General features: G+C 39.0%; 1 protein-coding gene across 6 annotated transcripts in view; it reads right to left on the bottom strand.

Annotated features, from left to right (window-relative positions):
- The window catches only part of PCLO (piccolo presynaptic cytomatrix protein), a 390788-nt gene extending 374406 nt beyond the window's left edge, over window positions 1–16382 (bottom strand). For 5 of the 6 annotated variants that reach the window (XM_077863838.1, XM_077863839.1, XM_077863841.1 and 2 more), the window contains exons 1-2: window positions 16111–16382; window positions 8648–10202 (exon numbers count right to left, since the gene is read on the bottom strand). In XM_077863838.1, coding sequence (XP_077719964.1) covers window positions 8648–10202; window positions 16111–16367 — 1812 coding nt within the window. In that variant the 5' untranslated portion in view covers window positions 16368–16382. Of the gene's footprint in view, window positions 1–8647; window positions 10203–15625; window positions 15759–16110 lie in introns of those variants that run through there. The other variant, XM_077863840.1, reaches the window with a different exon arrangement.
- Between the last annotated feature and the right edge of the window lie 374 nt (window positions 16383–16756).

Genomic DNA, 16756 nt, shown 5'->3' with positions numbered 1-16756 from the left:
CTGATGCCTTATTGATGAACTTGATATTGGCATTTTTAAGGAAAAGAATTATACTTCTAATAGATTATTTACATTTTTGTCTTTAATGTATTATCTTTGACATATCTGTAAGTAAAAGCTTACTTTTATCTACGCTAATTAAGATATGGAATAGGAGTGAATGTTAGATGTTTTCTCAAGAGATGTGAACAATAAGCACGTTCACTCATCACTGTATTGAGTTTACTGATCCAGTAAATGATTTTGTTTAGGTGCAGGTATCTGCTTTCACAGCAGAACATCTGTCCTTACCCAGCTACATACATCATCATACTGGTTGCAATAGTATGAACAGCCTTAGTAGATTTTTTAAAAGTTGGATATGCAGAAAGTCACCTGAAACATTTAGTCATTTAAAAGCTGAAAGTGAAAAAAAAAAAAAAAAAGCTTTGGTTCTAATGACTAAACTAATACATAGAGAACATATATTTTATATGTTCAGAAACATATAAAATAACGAAGTAACGAAGGTCCAAGAACACTGGCTTTATACCTTTCCTACTCAATATTGCTCAATATGTTATACAGGGAACATCCAAGTCATGAGAAAAATGTTGCAAACTGGATGTTGTCGAAAATGAAAGCTAAATAAATATGGTGTTTCTAAACATATTTAAGTAAGATTTTTTTAAATGAGTATTTCTATTCCTTCAAATTCATCAGAAAACTATTTTAAGTGAAAATAAATTAATTTTGTTATAGTCAGGGTATTCTTATTTAAATATTATTAATGATACCATATGGATTATCAGAGAATAATCTGAAAAAAAAGTCCTTTATCTTTGGACTATAAGAACATTATATTTAGAATCAAGAGACTATTTCTCTGCACTGGATTCATATAAAAACTGTCAGTTAAAGCACACATGATAGTGACAAAGGACGTATTAAAACTAACCAAATTAGGGATGCCTGGGTGGCTAAGCAGTTGAGCGTCTGCCTTCAGCTCAGGGCGAGATCCTGGAGTCCCGGGATCGAGTCCCATATTGGGCTCCCTGCATGGAGCCTGCTTCTCCCTCTGTCTGTGTCTCTGCCTCTCTCTCTCTCTCTCTCTCTCTAGAATAAATAAAATCTTTTAAAAGAAAAACTAATCAAATTTGTCATCATAGGCATAAAGGCATTTCAAATCATCATTGTTTTTTAAAACCAAAAATTCCCGTCATGTCAAAAAGTAGAATGCCAAGGCTAAAGGTATAAAAATCAAGAATCTAAATCCTTTATTCATTCTATCACAAAACTGTTCAACCAAAAGAAAAAAAATGTTCAACCAATCACTTGATGGAGAATTTTTTAATTACTTAAATGTTAATTATAACATAAATTTACAAGCTTAAAAAAAATGGTGCAAAACGGTACATTAAAGGTAAAATCTTCTCTACCAAGCCTTACTTTCCTCAATCAACCAGTGTGAAGTTTTGCTTTGAATTTTCCTAGAGGTTGCCAGTATAGTATCAAGTTTCAATTTATAAATTTAAAATATTACGTTTTTTCAGCCTACTATAAAAGCTTCAATGTTTCAAGACCACCTTACATTACCACTACTTTAGGACTGTCTTAGGCCATAGCCAAGAAATATTTAATGCATATCTTAGCATGCAATAAAATATATATACACATATACCTATAGAGAGGTAATACCTTGTATGCATTCTTTCACGTGTTAGAACATTCTTAAGCTGCCCTCATACTCTCTCCTGATATCTTGTCTAGGTACAAAATTCATCTTATCATCATATCTGGAAATTTAAAGAAATCACTCCCTAACTACCATCTTCTGTGTTGATAATGAGTATGGTAGCTGTTTGATTTCTCATCTTTTCGTAGATGGTAGTATTTTTCTCTGTTGAAGTCTTTTAGGTTTTCTTCTCATCTTTGGAAATCTGGTATTTCCTCAGGATGTACCTATCAGTTATTTGATTCATCTTGCATGGTCAGCGGTAGACTTGTACAATCTGAAGACTTCAATCTTTCTTTACTTCAGAGAAATGTTTTTCTAGAGCTTATCTCTATCATCTTGATTCTTTCTTTCTGGAGCTCCTACTAGAGCTCTTAGGTATACTCTTCATGATTTTTAATATTTCTTTTAGATCCCCAGAGCTCCCAGAGTTATAAATAACTACCTCCCTGAAATGTCTACAACTCCATGGGCAGGTATCCAGAAAGTGCCCCCATATAGGAGATCAAATCCCCTTGTGCTCACTTTGGCAGCACATATACTAAAATAGGAGATAAAATGCCCCTTTCTCAGCCTCCACATCACCAAAGAAAGTAGAAAAGAGGAAAATCTCAGAATTTTACACATTTCTGGGTGCATTCTCATCCTTTTCTTCCTTAATCACTCCCAAACGCAAGCTTTATTTAGGACTATATACACAAATTAGATCTGTAGTCACCAGTAAACATTCCAGATTCTCAAGTTATCCATAATTCCCAGACCCTAATCCCTCAATGGAAGGAAAACCTACCAAATGATCCCCTCCCCTCATGATCCATGCTCTGACCTTCTGCTACATCATTTCTCTCCATAACATTTATTACCAGCTATCACACTATATGTTTTATTTGTCCCTCTTAACAGACCACACATTCCACAAGGGGAGAATTTCTGTCTACTTTGTTCACTCTTATATGCCCAGAGTCTAGAATGGTGTCTGAAATACAGTAAGTAGTTGAGTAATTTTTTTATTTGTCTTAATTTAGTTCTTAGTATGGAAAAATCCTGGGTCTTTTCCTGACCATCAAGCGGACCCACTGAAATTTGAATATGGTAATTATTTATGAAATATCCTTTTCAATATTTCTCAAGAATAAGAAAAATTTTTGTAAGTTCTTTTATATTCCCTGAATGAGTTCTTTCCTATTAGGTCAGGTGTTTCTGTTGTTGTTTTATTTTTCAGTAGGTCACCTGCATCCTTCATGTGGGATTATTGCTTAAAATGTCAAGTGTGTCTCTCAAACCAGTCATTTATGGTGAATGTCTCCATAGCTTACTAGATAACCAACAAAGGTTCTTCTGTGTTTGTAGACATTCTGCTTCTCCATTAGTCCTCTCCTTTGAATGAGAGATGGGACGGCAGAGGGTCAGTGTCCAAGTTCAGGACAGCTTTCCAGGACAGTAAGAGATCAGTGAAGTTGACACACAGTTGAACAATGTTTTGTTTTCTCCTTTCAATCACTCTCTTGTGTGAGAAGGGCATTACTTCTAATCCTCTTTCAAAGGCCCTAGTTTTCTCATGAGGGGCCAGTAGGCAGCTCATCCTGTCACCTGGAGAATGCTTTAGCTTTCGCTAGAGGGAAAGAAAAATCAAGCCTCTCCCCACCCACCATCTTCCCACTGGAGATTAGAAAATAGTCAATTAGTTGTACTGATTCCTACTCCAGTTCTTTAATCTGTAGTTTGATCACTACCCACAACCCATGACTGATTTCTGGATTTGTTCATTCCTAGCTTAGAGCTCACAGAGATCCCCTGAGGAAGCCATTTGTACAGCGGTTTCCTTGGGTCTTTTTCTGTCATCTTTTTCCCATTTTACTATCTTCTAGGAATGCAACATGCCAACTTATACTATTGGTGGTCTTTTACCATTTTCTGGAACCACTATATTTTCTTTTAAGAAGAAACTATATTAATCTTTTAAGAAGTGGGACTTTTAGAAAGAAGAGGTGAACTTACTGTGCCCAGTCTTCCTTTTTAAGAGGAACTATGTTGCAGTCTTTGCTTAGAATTAGAGGTGCAAGACCTTTGCGCTGCATCAGGAAGCAAGAGAATATTCTTTCTTCTAAACATTCCTCCAGCTACTCCACCATCAGGAAGGTCTTACTGGTTTTCTTTCTCTATAGGTTCTAGCACCTGACACTGGGCACAGCTCTACTTTCTTTCTCACCAGATTTTCTTAACAGATTTTCCCCCTTGGTTTCTCTCACCAGAAATGGAAGATGTAGCAGGCCTATCCACCTAAGTGGTGCCCAGTTAAGTCATTTTGCCTACCTGAGGAATTTCATTTTTTTATTTTGTTTTTTTTTTAATAAGTGGAGGGTGTTTATATGCAAGTTTAGGTGGGTTTGTTTTTTGGGGTTTTTTAGCCCCTAAAATATGGCCATGTTTTTGTTAAATATCTGGTATAGCCAAGAAACTAATTAACATATGGGCCATCATGACCAAAAATAATATGACCAAAAAATAAATAAATAAACCCCCACAAAGCACCTTAAATCCACTTTCATTATTAATATTTGGTTCAGTATCAGCATTCTGAAGAATGATGAAGTCACTTCATATATTACAAAATTTGAGAATTCTCAGACATTAGGGACAAGTCTTTAAATCTCTCCCTGTATTTGTCCCAGGCTATACATCAAAAGAGAGAAAGTAAATGAACAACAAAAACAACAAAAAATGCTGTTGTTGCTATTTAGAAAGCAACTGTTCAGTGTCTGTGTCAGAAAGCAAGCCCAAAGAGAGAAGCTGCATTGTTGAGATTTATTCTGTTAATGGACTGGCAAAAAGAGATAGCTATAAACTCCTCTTGGCACCAAAAGTCTAGGCTTGGAGCCAGTAGATTCTTAAGGTTTATTTGGAGCAGTGCACATCTTGTCAGCCAGCAGAGTGGACGATTTAAATACCATCCTCTTCACACAGATATCTGAGTTGTCCAAGGGTGTGAGGGTTTGTGTGTGTGTGTATGTGTGTGTGTGTGGCAGGGGTAGGAGAAAGCTAACAAATTTAGTTAAGGAAGTAAAAATCCCCTTCCCTAAAGCTTGTGTCTGAATGATGATACCTCTCCAATCCTTCATCCCCAGACTGGTATCATTTAAGAGCCAGAATATTCTTAAGCAAATATAGTCATAATTCTGATATGTTGGTAACAAAAAGTATCAGAGAAATTCTAATCTTGTCAAGAACTGATACAAGAGGGGATCCCTGGGTGGCTCTGCGGTTTAGCGCCAGCCTTCGGCCCAGGGCATGATCCTGGAGACCGGGATCGAGTCCCGCATCAGGCTCTCTGCATGGAGCCTGCTTCTCCCTCTGCCTGTGTCTCTGCCTCTCTCTCTCTGTGTGTTGCTCATGAATAAACAAATAAAATTGTAAAAAAAAAAAAAAGGAACTGATACAAGAGAATATTCTATATAACCCATAAACTACAAAAGTAATAGTATTGAGTTACTCACACATAAATATCAAACTTACAAGTAATAAATCCATGTAAATTAAAGCACTCAAGAACATCCTGCATCTGTCCCTGTCCTGCAGAGAAACTGCTTACTCAATCCGAATATTTAAAGACAATCTGACCCAGAGTGTTATATCCTCTTCAGAAGATGCAAAGAAGTTTACTTCCTTATGGACATACAGTGGCAATTATTCCCAAAATTTCATCCATCTTCTCCCTTCAACCAGAAGCTTTCAGCCTCAATCCACAGGTCTCACTTCCCAATCTGACCCCCTGTTAATTCAGGAATGAGGAACTGGCCATTTGGTGGACAGGATTAGGGAAGGTGCCTTCCTAGAGCTTAGAATTACAACTCAGATGACATTTTTACTTGTGGGAGAAAAAAATAAAAGTAATGTTACTATTAATATTATAAATAAAAAAAATACTATAAATCAAATGGCTCCTGATTGCTCCCTTAGAACCCAACAGCTTACGATAGTGTACCTATATAAAAAAACAAGCTGAGGTCAAGCTTTAGAAGTTAAATCTTATCCAGGTTGCATTATATTGCAACTTAAAAAGCACCTAATATACTTAATAATACCTTCTCATGCAAATGTTCAGAGAATCCTCCTAATAATACAATGCTTTTGGCAGAGAATACATTATTATATTCAAACTTCAAATGGTGTCCGTGCCACAGAAAGTTTAAATGACTTGCCCAAGCTCATCTCATCAGTAATGGAAATGCTTTCCTTTAATGAACTAGTGAGGTAGACCTGCCCCCACACTCCCAACTCCTTCTGTAAGTGTCCAAATTCCTATTATGCTTCATCATTTCCAGCCCAAATCCTTTTCTTTTCATGAAGATAGTCATGATGCCCATGCACCTCCCATCAGTGATAGTGATGTGTTCTTTCTTTGACCTCATAGCATTTTATCTCTGTTCCTACCAAAAGTAAACAGATTTGTAATCAGGAGTTTTAGGGTGAATTCTTGATTATTTACTATCAGGATGATCCTAAGAAGTAAAGTAACCATGGTAACCGCCTGAACACTAGTTTTCTAATTATTATAGTAGAGAAAACAGAATATATGCCCATGAAATTATTTGGAAATTTAATTTTGATAAAACAAGTAGGAAGGAACTATGTCAACTGTAAAGCCTTGTAAAAGTTACGTTTTCATATATATACTTTTTTTCTTTCTCATATACAATTTTTGTTTCCCCTATTTTATTTCCTGGAAGAAAGGCTCCACATCCAATGAATTCTTGGTTCTCTCAGAGCATTCAATGTGGGCTTCACAACAGGCATTTGATATAAACTTGCAAAATGAATGAGGAACTGAAGGTACGACTACATTAAATAAGTTTCATAAAGCAGAATGTTCACCGCAACCTGCTAAATGAGGGAGGCCAAAATCTGACTTCGACTCCTCTCCAATCTCATTATCTATCTTTCTTTCCTCCACCACTTCAGTCAACCTAGATTTACCACAGATTCCTTTAATACACCTTACATTTTCCTGGCTCTAGGTCTTAGACCAAATCATCACCCCTTTCCATGTCCTTCACCTGTTCAAACACTGTCCATCCTTAGCTCAAAATAACTCACATGCCTTTTTCTCCATGAAGCTTTTCTTAATCTCACCCACTGGAAAGGACACTTCTTATTCTGAAGTCCAGAGTGTTAGTCCATCTCTCTCATAACTCTTATCATTTGACCACATATCGTGGTGCCTTGTGCATGTATTATCTCACTTCATACGCTTTGATGTTAAGATTAGCATTATGTTTTAATTATCTTTACATTCTTCCAAACATGTATTAAAATATTTTCCATATAACAGGTATTCTAATAATATATGTGGCTTCAAAGTCTGACTGCATGCTTCTGCTTTATAGATTGCCAAAAAAATGGCATTTCATGAAATGACCTATTGTTGGAAGTCATTATGACCATACATTCCTGTCAATGTCATATAGTACAAGCAGAAACATATCTTCACCAAAATTTTAAACGCTACAACTACATACACAAATTACTTATAATCCAATGTTTGCTACGATTTGAATGCAGCATGTTCTTATTAATTACAATGTTATATTAAAGATGACTTATCTGAAAAGTTAAGGTACTTAATAGGACTTTTGGATAAGAACAGTAAATGATACTTCAGAAAACCAGCAGAAGTTAACACATTTTTAATTTACATCATTTTAATCTCTCATCAGAGTAAGTATCCCAGCTAATATAACAGCTATCAATAATCATCAATGCTGTTATTATCATAAAATAGATTTCATTTATAACAAGGGTACACAAGTCTCCTCTCTCAAGAATATTTAAATCACATAATTCTTCATCGCCTGCTGTCAGTTCCTTCCTGGGCTTTCACAGACATAATACACACATAGCCTACCAACAGCTGTCCTGCAGACAAAGTGATTTCTGTGCCTTCTCACTGGGTAGAAGCCACCAGATTTCTTTTAAAAATGTATTCTTCTAGCCTCTCTATTCTCACTTATATTATCTCATCTTCACTATAATTATTTCTTAACTTCAGAGAATTTCTGAGCTCTTGTGCTGTTTTGGGTTTTTTGCCTCTTTGCCCTGAATGTCCCCAAATTTCTACCTATTAAAATATATATCTTTTTGTTTAATGTAGTGCCTTCACGTGCTGGGTTAACATTAACTGACTTCTTGAAGATTAATTTTCTATCCTTAAACAGTGTTGAGCTCATCTGTGTCACTAGTGGCCCCTTTATGCTTTGATAGGTCAGGAAGGTTTACCCAAAGACTTGAAGAAATAAATTGTGGACTTCTGAGAAGACACCCACCAATGGGGAACCTGCTCTCATCACTTCTTCACTTTATGAACTGACTTAGGCTGTTATTAATGACTCTCAACTAAAGAGTGAAGCATGCCTTCCCAGTATGTATCAAAATTGCTGGCAGGGAAAGAGGATATACAGTTTGGAAAAGTGTATTCAATTTTGTGTTAAAATTGTATTTATAATGCGAAAATATTGTCTGTTTTTCCCTCCCATTACAGGTATGATTGCAGTTAAGAGTACCTTAAGTTTGGTAGGCAGGAGTATGAACTTTAAAGTTAAACTAATAACACTGCTTACTAAACAATAAATATCACTGCATATTACACTATTAATTTGGGTTGTATGGGACAGAGTGCAACGAATAAAAATGCTCAGTATCTTTAAACCAATTTTTACTTTATAGGCCAAACTTATCAAAAATTGCGGCAATATTTTGGGCTTATTATTAAAGAAAATATTTAATAATTCTTTAAATTTACAATTAGCAGAGAAGGAGGGAGGAAGGAAAGGATGAGAGGAAAACAATGTCATCCTATGAAACCAGTGATAAACTAAGCATCATTTGTGCAAGACAATATCAATTAAGAGCATGAACACAATGAATAAATGTACTCACCTCGGTTAAATGAGGATTGGGATTAAAACCACAGAGGCTACATACAGTGGTTTGACACTCAGTGCATGTGTTAAAATTGGCCTTTTCTGGAACATGCAACAGAAGTTCAGTGGTATTGCAAAGAGGACAGATGGTTTTAGGGAGGCCTTGTACTGGAGTCTGTGCTGCAGATGGAGATGATGATGGCTGCAGAGGTTTCCCAGCTCCTGTTTGGCTTACTGACTTTGTAGATTGCTGAGCTGAAGGCTTTGCTGGGCCAGGCTGTTGAGGAGGGGGTTTTGCTGGACCAGACTGCTGAGGTGAAGGCTTTGCAGAGCCAGGCTGTTGAGGAGGGGGCTTTGCCAGGCCAGACTGTTGAGGAGGGGGCTTTGCCGGGCCAGGCTGTTGAGGAGGGGGCTTTGCCGGGCCAGCCTGATGAGGAGGGGGCTTTGCCGGGCCAGCCTGATGAGGGGGTTTTGCTGGGCCAGGAGACTGAGCTGGCATTTTTCCTGGCCCAGGCTGCTGAGCCAGAGACTTTGTTGGCCCAACCTGCTGAGATGGAGTCTTTGTAGGCCCAGGTGGCTGAGCCAGAGACTGTGGCCCAGGTTGGTGAGCTGGGGATTTTGATGGCCCTGGCTGTTGGGGTAGGGGCTTTGCGGGCCCTGGCTGCTGAGATGGAAGTTTCTCTGACCCAGTGTGTTGAGCTTGAGGCTTTGCAGGCCCAACAAGCTGAGCTGGAGACTTTGTCCCAGGCTGCTGAGGAGCAGGCTTTGTTGTCCCTGGTGGCTGGGCTAGGGGCTTTGCTGTCCCTGGCTGTTGAGCTGAGGGCTTTGCAGGCCCAGGGTGTGGTGTGGCAACTTTTTCAGGTCCAGATTGCTGGGCTGGAGGTTTTCCAGGACTTGCTTGCTGAATAGGTGGTTTGGATGGGCTTTGCACTGAGGGTTTAACAGATTCTCCCCTCACGGTGTCTGACTGTTTAGTCTGAGGCCTGGTTGCATCTCTTTGAGGTGGCAATTGTGCCTGGTCTGTCTGAGGTGCCTGGGTAAGCCCCTGAATTGGCTTTGCTGTCCCTGGAGGTTGTGATTTCATTTTTTCTGGTTGCTGAGAAGTTACTGATTTGGGAGAGCCATCCTGCTGTGGTGGGACCCTCACAGGTCCTTGCTGCTTAGGACCTGGCTTAGGTGACGGTTGTGATGGAGGCTTTGTGATTCCTTCAGGTTTTCCTTGTTCTTTCTGAGCTATTTTTTGTTTCTTGGCAGTTTCTTCCTGGGATGCATCAGAGTCTGATATCAAATCAAAAGGGTTGAATTTATTTACAACAGAGGAGACAGCACTTAAAGGGTTAACCTCTGAGAGGAAGCCAGGCATCATACTAGACTTGTGCTCTTCCTTCAGATCAGTTCGGGACTTTGATTCTCTCAAGCTAATAGTGGAAGGACTCCGTCCAGGTGACTTCTGCTCTGACCTCAAAGCGTCTGTGGTTCTACTCTTACTGAGACCAGGCTGAGCTGAACGTCCAGGGTCTGGCGGTTTTCCTGGTTGCTTTGGAGGATGACTACTATCCAATTCTTGCTTCCTGGAAGAGTGAAACAAAAAGAAGTAAAAATAATGGAAAATATCTCAACTCAAAGTAATATCAATGAGCCGTTGCTTTCTTAGGGCCTCAAAATTATGCAGGTATAAATATACCTAGAACACATTTTTGCAGCATCCTATAAGTGATCATTAAATGTGTTAAGTCTTTGTTACTTTCTTGACATGGGTAGAGATTTTCGACAACGTAAACAAAAGGGGGGAAAAAATCAATACTTGCTACTATAAGTGACAAAAAATTAAGATATCTAGTTAGACATTACTTATAATAGTTTTCATTTACACTTAATAGAATCTGGCCATTCTTTTTTTTTTTTTTAATTATAATAACTCTTTTTTTTTTTTAATTTTATTTATTTATTTACGATAGTCACAGAGAGAGAGAGAGAGAGGCAGAGACACAGGCAGAGAGAGAAGCAGGCTCCATGCACCGGGAACCCGACGTGGGATTCGATCCCGGGTCTCCAGGATCGCGCCCTGAGCCAAAGGCAGGCGCCAAACCGCTGCGCCACCCAGGGATCCCAAATCTGGCCATTCTTAAAACCTAATTAAATATATTAACTCAATAAATCAGTGCAGGGCTACGTTCTAGTACATTCATGTTTGAAGAATATTATTCTTCCAAATACTAACAACACCAAGAATTAAAACTATTCATTTTAAAAGGTGGGAGCATGTTGCAATTGTTTTCGTTTGTTTTACTTGATTACAAGAAGTTACATTACTCATATGAGGCACACATGACATCATGGAAGGTTTTAGTAAAGGAGGTTACTTGATGCATTTCCAGGGACTCTGAGAAAGTTGATAATCTATTCAATTTTACCCTGTTACTCTAAAAAGATAATATTCCTCAAATATTATCCTTATTAAACTTTGTAAAATGAGAAGTCCTACTTTAATTAGAAATTTTTGAGAAACAATACCGTATTTCTTCTAGAAGAAAACTGTTGTCATTTAATTATTTTCCCAATAGCTAATTCTTAATATGAGATCTCTATGCAAAATACGGATAGACACTTAAAGAATCTTGAGATATAGCCTGGCATACAGATAGCAACAGCTGGTTGTGACCTCATTTGTGAAAGTATTGTTACTTTTCTCAGAAGAAGAAAACATAATAATCTCTTTACTGAATGTTTTCTATAACATTTACTATTGCCACTGTGAGATTCTTGGTAATTTTATAATAAAATTGACAAAGACTTAAGACTGTAACTACTGTGCAAAATTTCTTTTAATGCAGAGACAAACATACATGATGGAGTTTTTAAAATAGTTTTGGAAACGTGATCACGTTTAAATGACTATGATTAAATAATTAAAATAGCTGATTTCTTATACTTTTTACCAAAAATTAAATACATTAATTTTTTTAAATAAGCCATTCTTTACTGATTAAATCACAACCAATAGGAATAGGCTGTATTGGAATTAAGTAAAATTACAAATATTTCATTTGATATATGAAACTTTTTAATTTTAGAAAAAGATTTTTTAATTAAAAAGAGAAAGTTATTCAGCATCACTGAAAATATGAGATGATCACAATAAAGTTCTACAGGTTTCAATTTGTTTTGTGAAAACTTATCTGCTAATAAGCCAGATTATAAATTTTTAATTTTTTTTTTAAGATTTTATTCATCTATTTATGAGAGACACAGAGAGAGGCAGAGACATAGGCAGAGGGAGAAGCAGGCTCCATGCTAAATAGCAAAAAATCAAAAGAAAATAATCTATAAAAGCCATTCTATGCAAGAAGTGATATTCTAATAAAAGGTGAAAAAAAGAACTCTTAGTTTTGGCAATTTCCTCCAGGAAAAAAGCTGCAAAAACTTTAGATGACTTAAACAAGGAACTAAAATTATTACCCTAATTAATTCCAACGGTTCTAAGGTATCTTTTAAAGTACTATATTTCCACTTGGAGAAAATAATTTTGAATGTTTCTTTACTGACCACTCTATGTGTTCCCTTCCACAGGAAGATAGACGAGCTATACTAAACAACCGAAAATGGATTTCAAAAATTTCATTGTATAGATCTTCACATTATTCTAAAAATGTTCCACACTCAATTAATAAAATCTACCACTCCGGTGAAGGGCACATTCTCAGGAACTGCATTTCAGAAGGATCTATCTTATAAGTAATCATTTAAGTATCTTATTAAACTGGTTCCCTTGTAGAGTCCTAGAGACCTATATGTAAAGAGTACCAAAATATATATATATATATATATATATATACTCTTAATTTAACTAAGTTATTCTTTCTTGAAAATACCATTAAACTTAATCATTATTTTTGTGTTGTTTCACATAATCCAACAATTATACAAAAAAAAAGCTTTGTGAAAATGAAATATTTGTGGTATCAACACCAAAATTTAAATCTGCTTACAGCAGAAATTATAATTGCATGTACCTCCTTACAAATATGTTATACAATAAAATCCCCGTGAGAATACTGATACAGCTATAAAGATGCCCCTACAATTTAAACTAATTTTAGCTATTAAACATGGAAATATGGATATAAGAAATAGATAATAACTAAAAGAATATATAGGCTTAATACTGAACAAAAAATATAAAGGTGTCTCAGCTAATTGTGGTCTTTTGATGAATTTTTGTTTGGTGTAACATTCTGTTAAGAAAAATGACTAAAATGCAATCTGTGTCTTATAATACTAGACTGTGATCTCCTAGATAGAGAATCTATTTTTCATCACCAAAACCAAACCTGTTAACTAGAGCATTGGTGTTTGATGAATGAATGGATGAATAACAATGAATGAATGAATGAATGAAACAGGTTTTTGTTTTATGCTAGATTAATGTTTCTTGAATTTTTTTTCAAATTCTTCACAGTCCTCAGATATAAGTGAAACATTCTACTGGAATGGAAACATCCATTTTAGAACCTGGACTTGGCCTGCTACTCTAGGAAGAAAAAAAAGTTGTGGAGTTGTCTACCAGTAGGAGAGGCCCAAAAGAATACTGAAGAAAATAATGGAGTCAGTCAGAATTCCTATAAAATATTGTATGAGTCAGAAGCATTTTTCAGTACAGCCCTTCTTATATCCATAGCTGTACATAGAATGAGTAGAACAAGTGATAAAATTTCCTTTCCCTGGGTCTTCAATAAATCAAAAATCCAGAAGCATTTTGTTTGTAACCTGTAACTTCTAGCTTGTAACAACCCACGTTTTATACAACCTCCTTTTTCATGACTACTATCATCCCCTGATTAAAATTTGCCTTTTACAGATTAGCAGAAAAAATATTTCAGCTACAAATGAGGCAAATGTGTTCACATAGAAGAATGTAAAAGCAGTTGGAAAGCTAAAAAAAATTTTTTAATGGAGCACAACAGGCAATGACACTTAAGAGTGCTGAGTCACATAAAATTTTTTGATATTAGAAATATAAGCAACTTGGGAAATAGCTATTCATTTTTATAATGCAGAGGTTACTAGGGCTTTAAAACACTAAGAGATTCATCCAAGGTTATAACTAGTTAGTCACAGACATCTGGTATCCAGACTCCAGGTGGAGGTGGGAAGGGAAGTGGGAGTCTCACTACATTGCACTGACTTTTCCATATGTTTAAAAAAAAAAAAAAAGGTATGAGTTATTTTGATGTATCTAATGGTGAAGAATTCAACATACAATTTGTCTGGAGCCATCATTGCCAATGCCATTCACTGCTGATACTGAGATTACTACTCTTGATATTTATAGTTCTTCCGATTAGAATTCAAAGAAAAACATCCCTGTCAATTTCCAACTAATGCTCTCAATGATTCTACAATATAGGTAAGACAAATGTCAGTGCCATATTTGGAGGCAAGGAAACTGAGGCACCTACGGCTGAGAAGCATACATAATTTGTCATGAGTCTGTTAAAATTAATAGGATAAGAACCTAGTTCTCTGGGCTCTCAACCCTTATTTAAAAACAAAATACCACATCTAATTGACACAGTTAACCTCTTCAAGCTAAATAATTTGGAGATACTTTCTTATATATTCTTAAGGTAGTTTGCTTCTAAAAATCGAAATGATAAACCAAGTGTTTCTTTGGTTATCACATACAGGGATAATATCTTTCCAAAAATTATGTACCTTTTATAAAAATCTTTCACGAAAATATACACAAGTTTCAAAAATCAGAAGCATATTGTTTTAAATAGTTAGATGAAGCTTTCACCAGTAACTGTTGAGGCCACAGAATAATCTATTAATAAAAATTCTACTATAACAAAATTATCAGTGCAGAATCCAATATAAGTACAGCATAAAACCACAGTTTCATGGGCTGAAATAGTATTTTTAAGTCACCGTCTTAATAGAAAAAAATAATGTAGGTATAAAAGCTCACACTTTTTCTTGGTCTGTGTAACCAGCATTCTAAACCTGTTGCATGTACCCCTTAGGAAAAACTGTAGAAGAGCTGGCATACATTTCTAAAAGGCTAATAAAAAGTATTATACCTCATTATTACCCTATGAAAATCTAATATATGAATGTTCAAAATTTTTTTTCAAGTCAGGTTTTCATCAGTAGAGAAAAATGGTACATATCATAAACTGTCATACTTAAGGTAATGGATAAAAAAGGCTTTATACCAAAGAAATAGCCCCATATATTACTAGTTTGAAAACACAGAAAGCACATTGAATATATAGGAGCAAGTTCTTACTAGTAGCGGTGGCTTCAAGAACATAGGATTTTCAGCTGATATATTCCAAGTATTTAAGATTTTATGTTAAAAATATCGCAACTATCCATTACACTTCTATGTCAGATTTAAATAATTACCTGGCAAGGTATATACATACCTACAAGTATATATATATATAGTATATACTGTATACTATATACATATATATACTTATATGATAGTTTCCAAGTTAAAATACTTTTATGAAGTAGAGGATGAGAGCTTACACCTACAACATGCAGATCTTTCGTATTTGCAAGATCTCAAATGAAAACTGTAGGTCTCCGTCCAGTTACAAGGAAGGACTGGCTTCAGCACCATGGACAGAGAACCGTTCTCCAAGGGAGGGTGTAAAGTTAAAGGGTTTGTTTACAATGAAAAAGCCGAGGCAGGCACAATGATTATAGCCTCTTAGTGCTCTAATTAGAAAACAACTAATTCATTAGATGAAGGAAAATGGAGAGCTAGAGAGGGAAATTAATACGTTAATATCACAGACTAGCTCTTAATTGCCCGTGCAAGCTGTCATTCTTTTGTTTTGACTTGAAAAGTATGTATTGGAAACTAATTTTAAGGCAACACAAATCCACACGTTTTTCCACCAACTAGGGTACTTTTGCATATAAAAGAGCAATAGTTTAAAGAACAGCATATGCTAATTCAGAAATACACGTACAGCACCTGCTCTGCTGCGACCAAGCCATCTGTTTAATGCCACGACGTATTTTAGGGTCTGTCGTGGACTATAAAAGGTGCCTTCCTTCCTTCCTTCCATGCCTTCCACCTCGGCAGCTCCTGTTCTGGGGGGGGAGGGGGGTCACCTCCGGGGACTAAAGGTATCAGGCAGGGATATTTCAGACATGAAATACAGGTCGAACCTGCCGGAACGCCCGGGCGCCGCGAGACAGCGGGCACCCGGCCCTCCCGGCTCCCGGCTCCCGGCTCCCGGCTCCCGGCTCCCGCGCGTCCCTGCTCCTGCGGAGGACTCCCGGGCCGGGACACACTGCGGGCCGTCCGTGCCCCGGCCCCGGGAGCCGCCTGCGCCGCGCCGCTGCCCACCCGCGGGCCCACACCGGCGGCGGCGCCGCGCAAGCACCGCCCGCCCGCCCGCGCCCGCGCCCGCCGGAGCCACCGACCGCCCGGCAGATGCATCATGCTTTGCGTGCCTGTGCAAGGGAGGCGGCTCCGCCGCGGCCGGGGCCACGCTTCCCGGGGGCAGCCCCCGCGCCCTTGACAGGACGGCGGCGATCTGCCGGCGCTCCTCGTCGCTCAGCCGGCTCAGGTCCGCCTCCACGCCCGCCGGGCCCGCGGCGAGCGGGCAGCTCCCCGCCCCGTCGGCCCCGCCGCCGGCCGCCGCCGCCGCCGCCGCCGCCGCCAGCCCCTCCGGGAGCCCGGCCCCTTCCAGGCTCGCCTCGTTGCCCATGGCTCGGGCGCTCGGACGCCGCGCTGCCTCCTGGCGCCGCGGGGAAGCCGGGGGCCGCCGGGGACCGCCGGGGACCGCCGGGGCCGCGCTCGGGCCGCGGAACGCCGGGCGCGCGCTACTCCCGCTCACAGCTCACGCCCGCGGCCGCCTCCATGGCGCCCCGGTCCCCGCAGCCGCGCCGCCGCCCCGACCGGGAGAAGCGCGTCTGAGCCGCGCCGCCCGGCGCCGCCCGCCCCCCCCGCCGCCGCGCCGCGCCCCGCCCCCTCGCCCGCGCCGCGCCCCGCCCTCCGCCGCCGCCGCCGCCGCCGCCGCGCCCCGCGCCCCGCCCCCCGCCGCCGCGCCCTCCCAGTGCGCACGCGCCGCTCGGAGCAGGTGACGGCCGCGCCCGC

The sequence above is a fragment of the Canis aureus genome, chromosome 21 (assembly GCF_053574225.1).
Source record: "Canis aureus isolate CA01 chromosome 21, VMU_Caureus_v.1.0, whole genome shotgun sequence".
Taxonomy (NCBI): Eukaryota; Metazoa; Chordata; class Mammalia; order Carnivora; family Canidae; genus Canis; species Canis aureus.
Note: the sequence above shows the minus strand (reverse complement) of the source record. Positions and strands in the feature narration are given on the sequence as shown.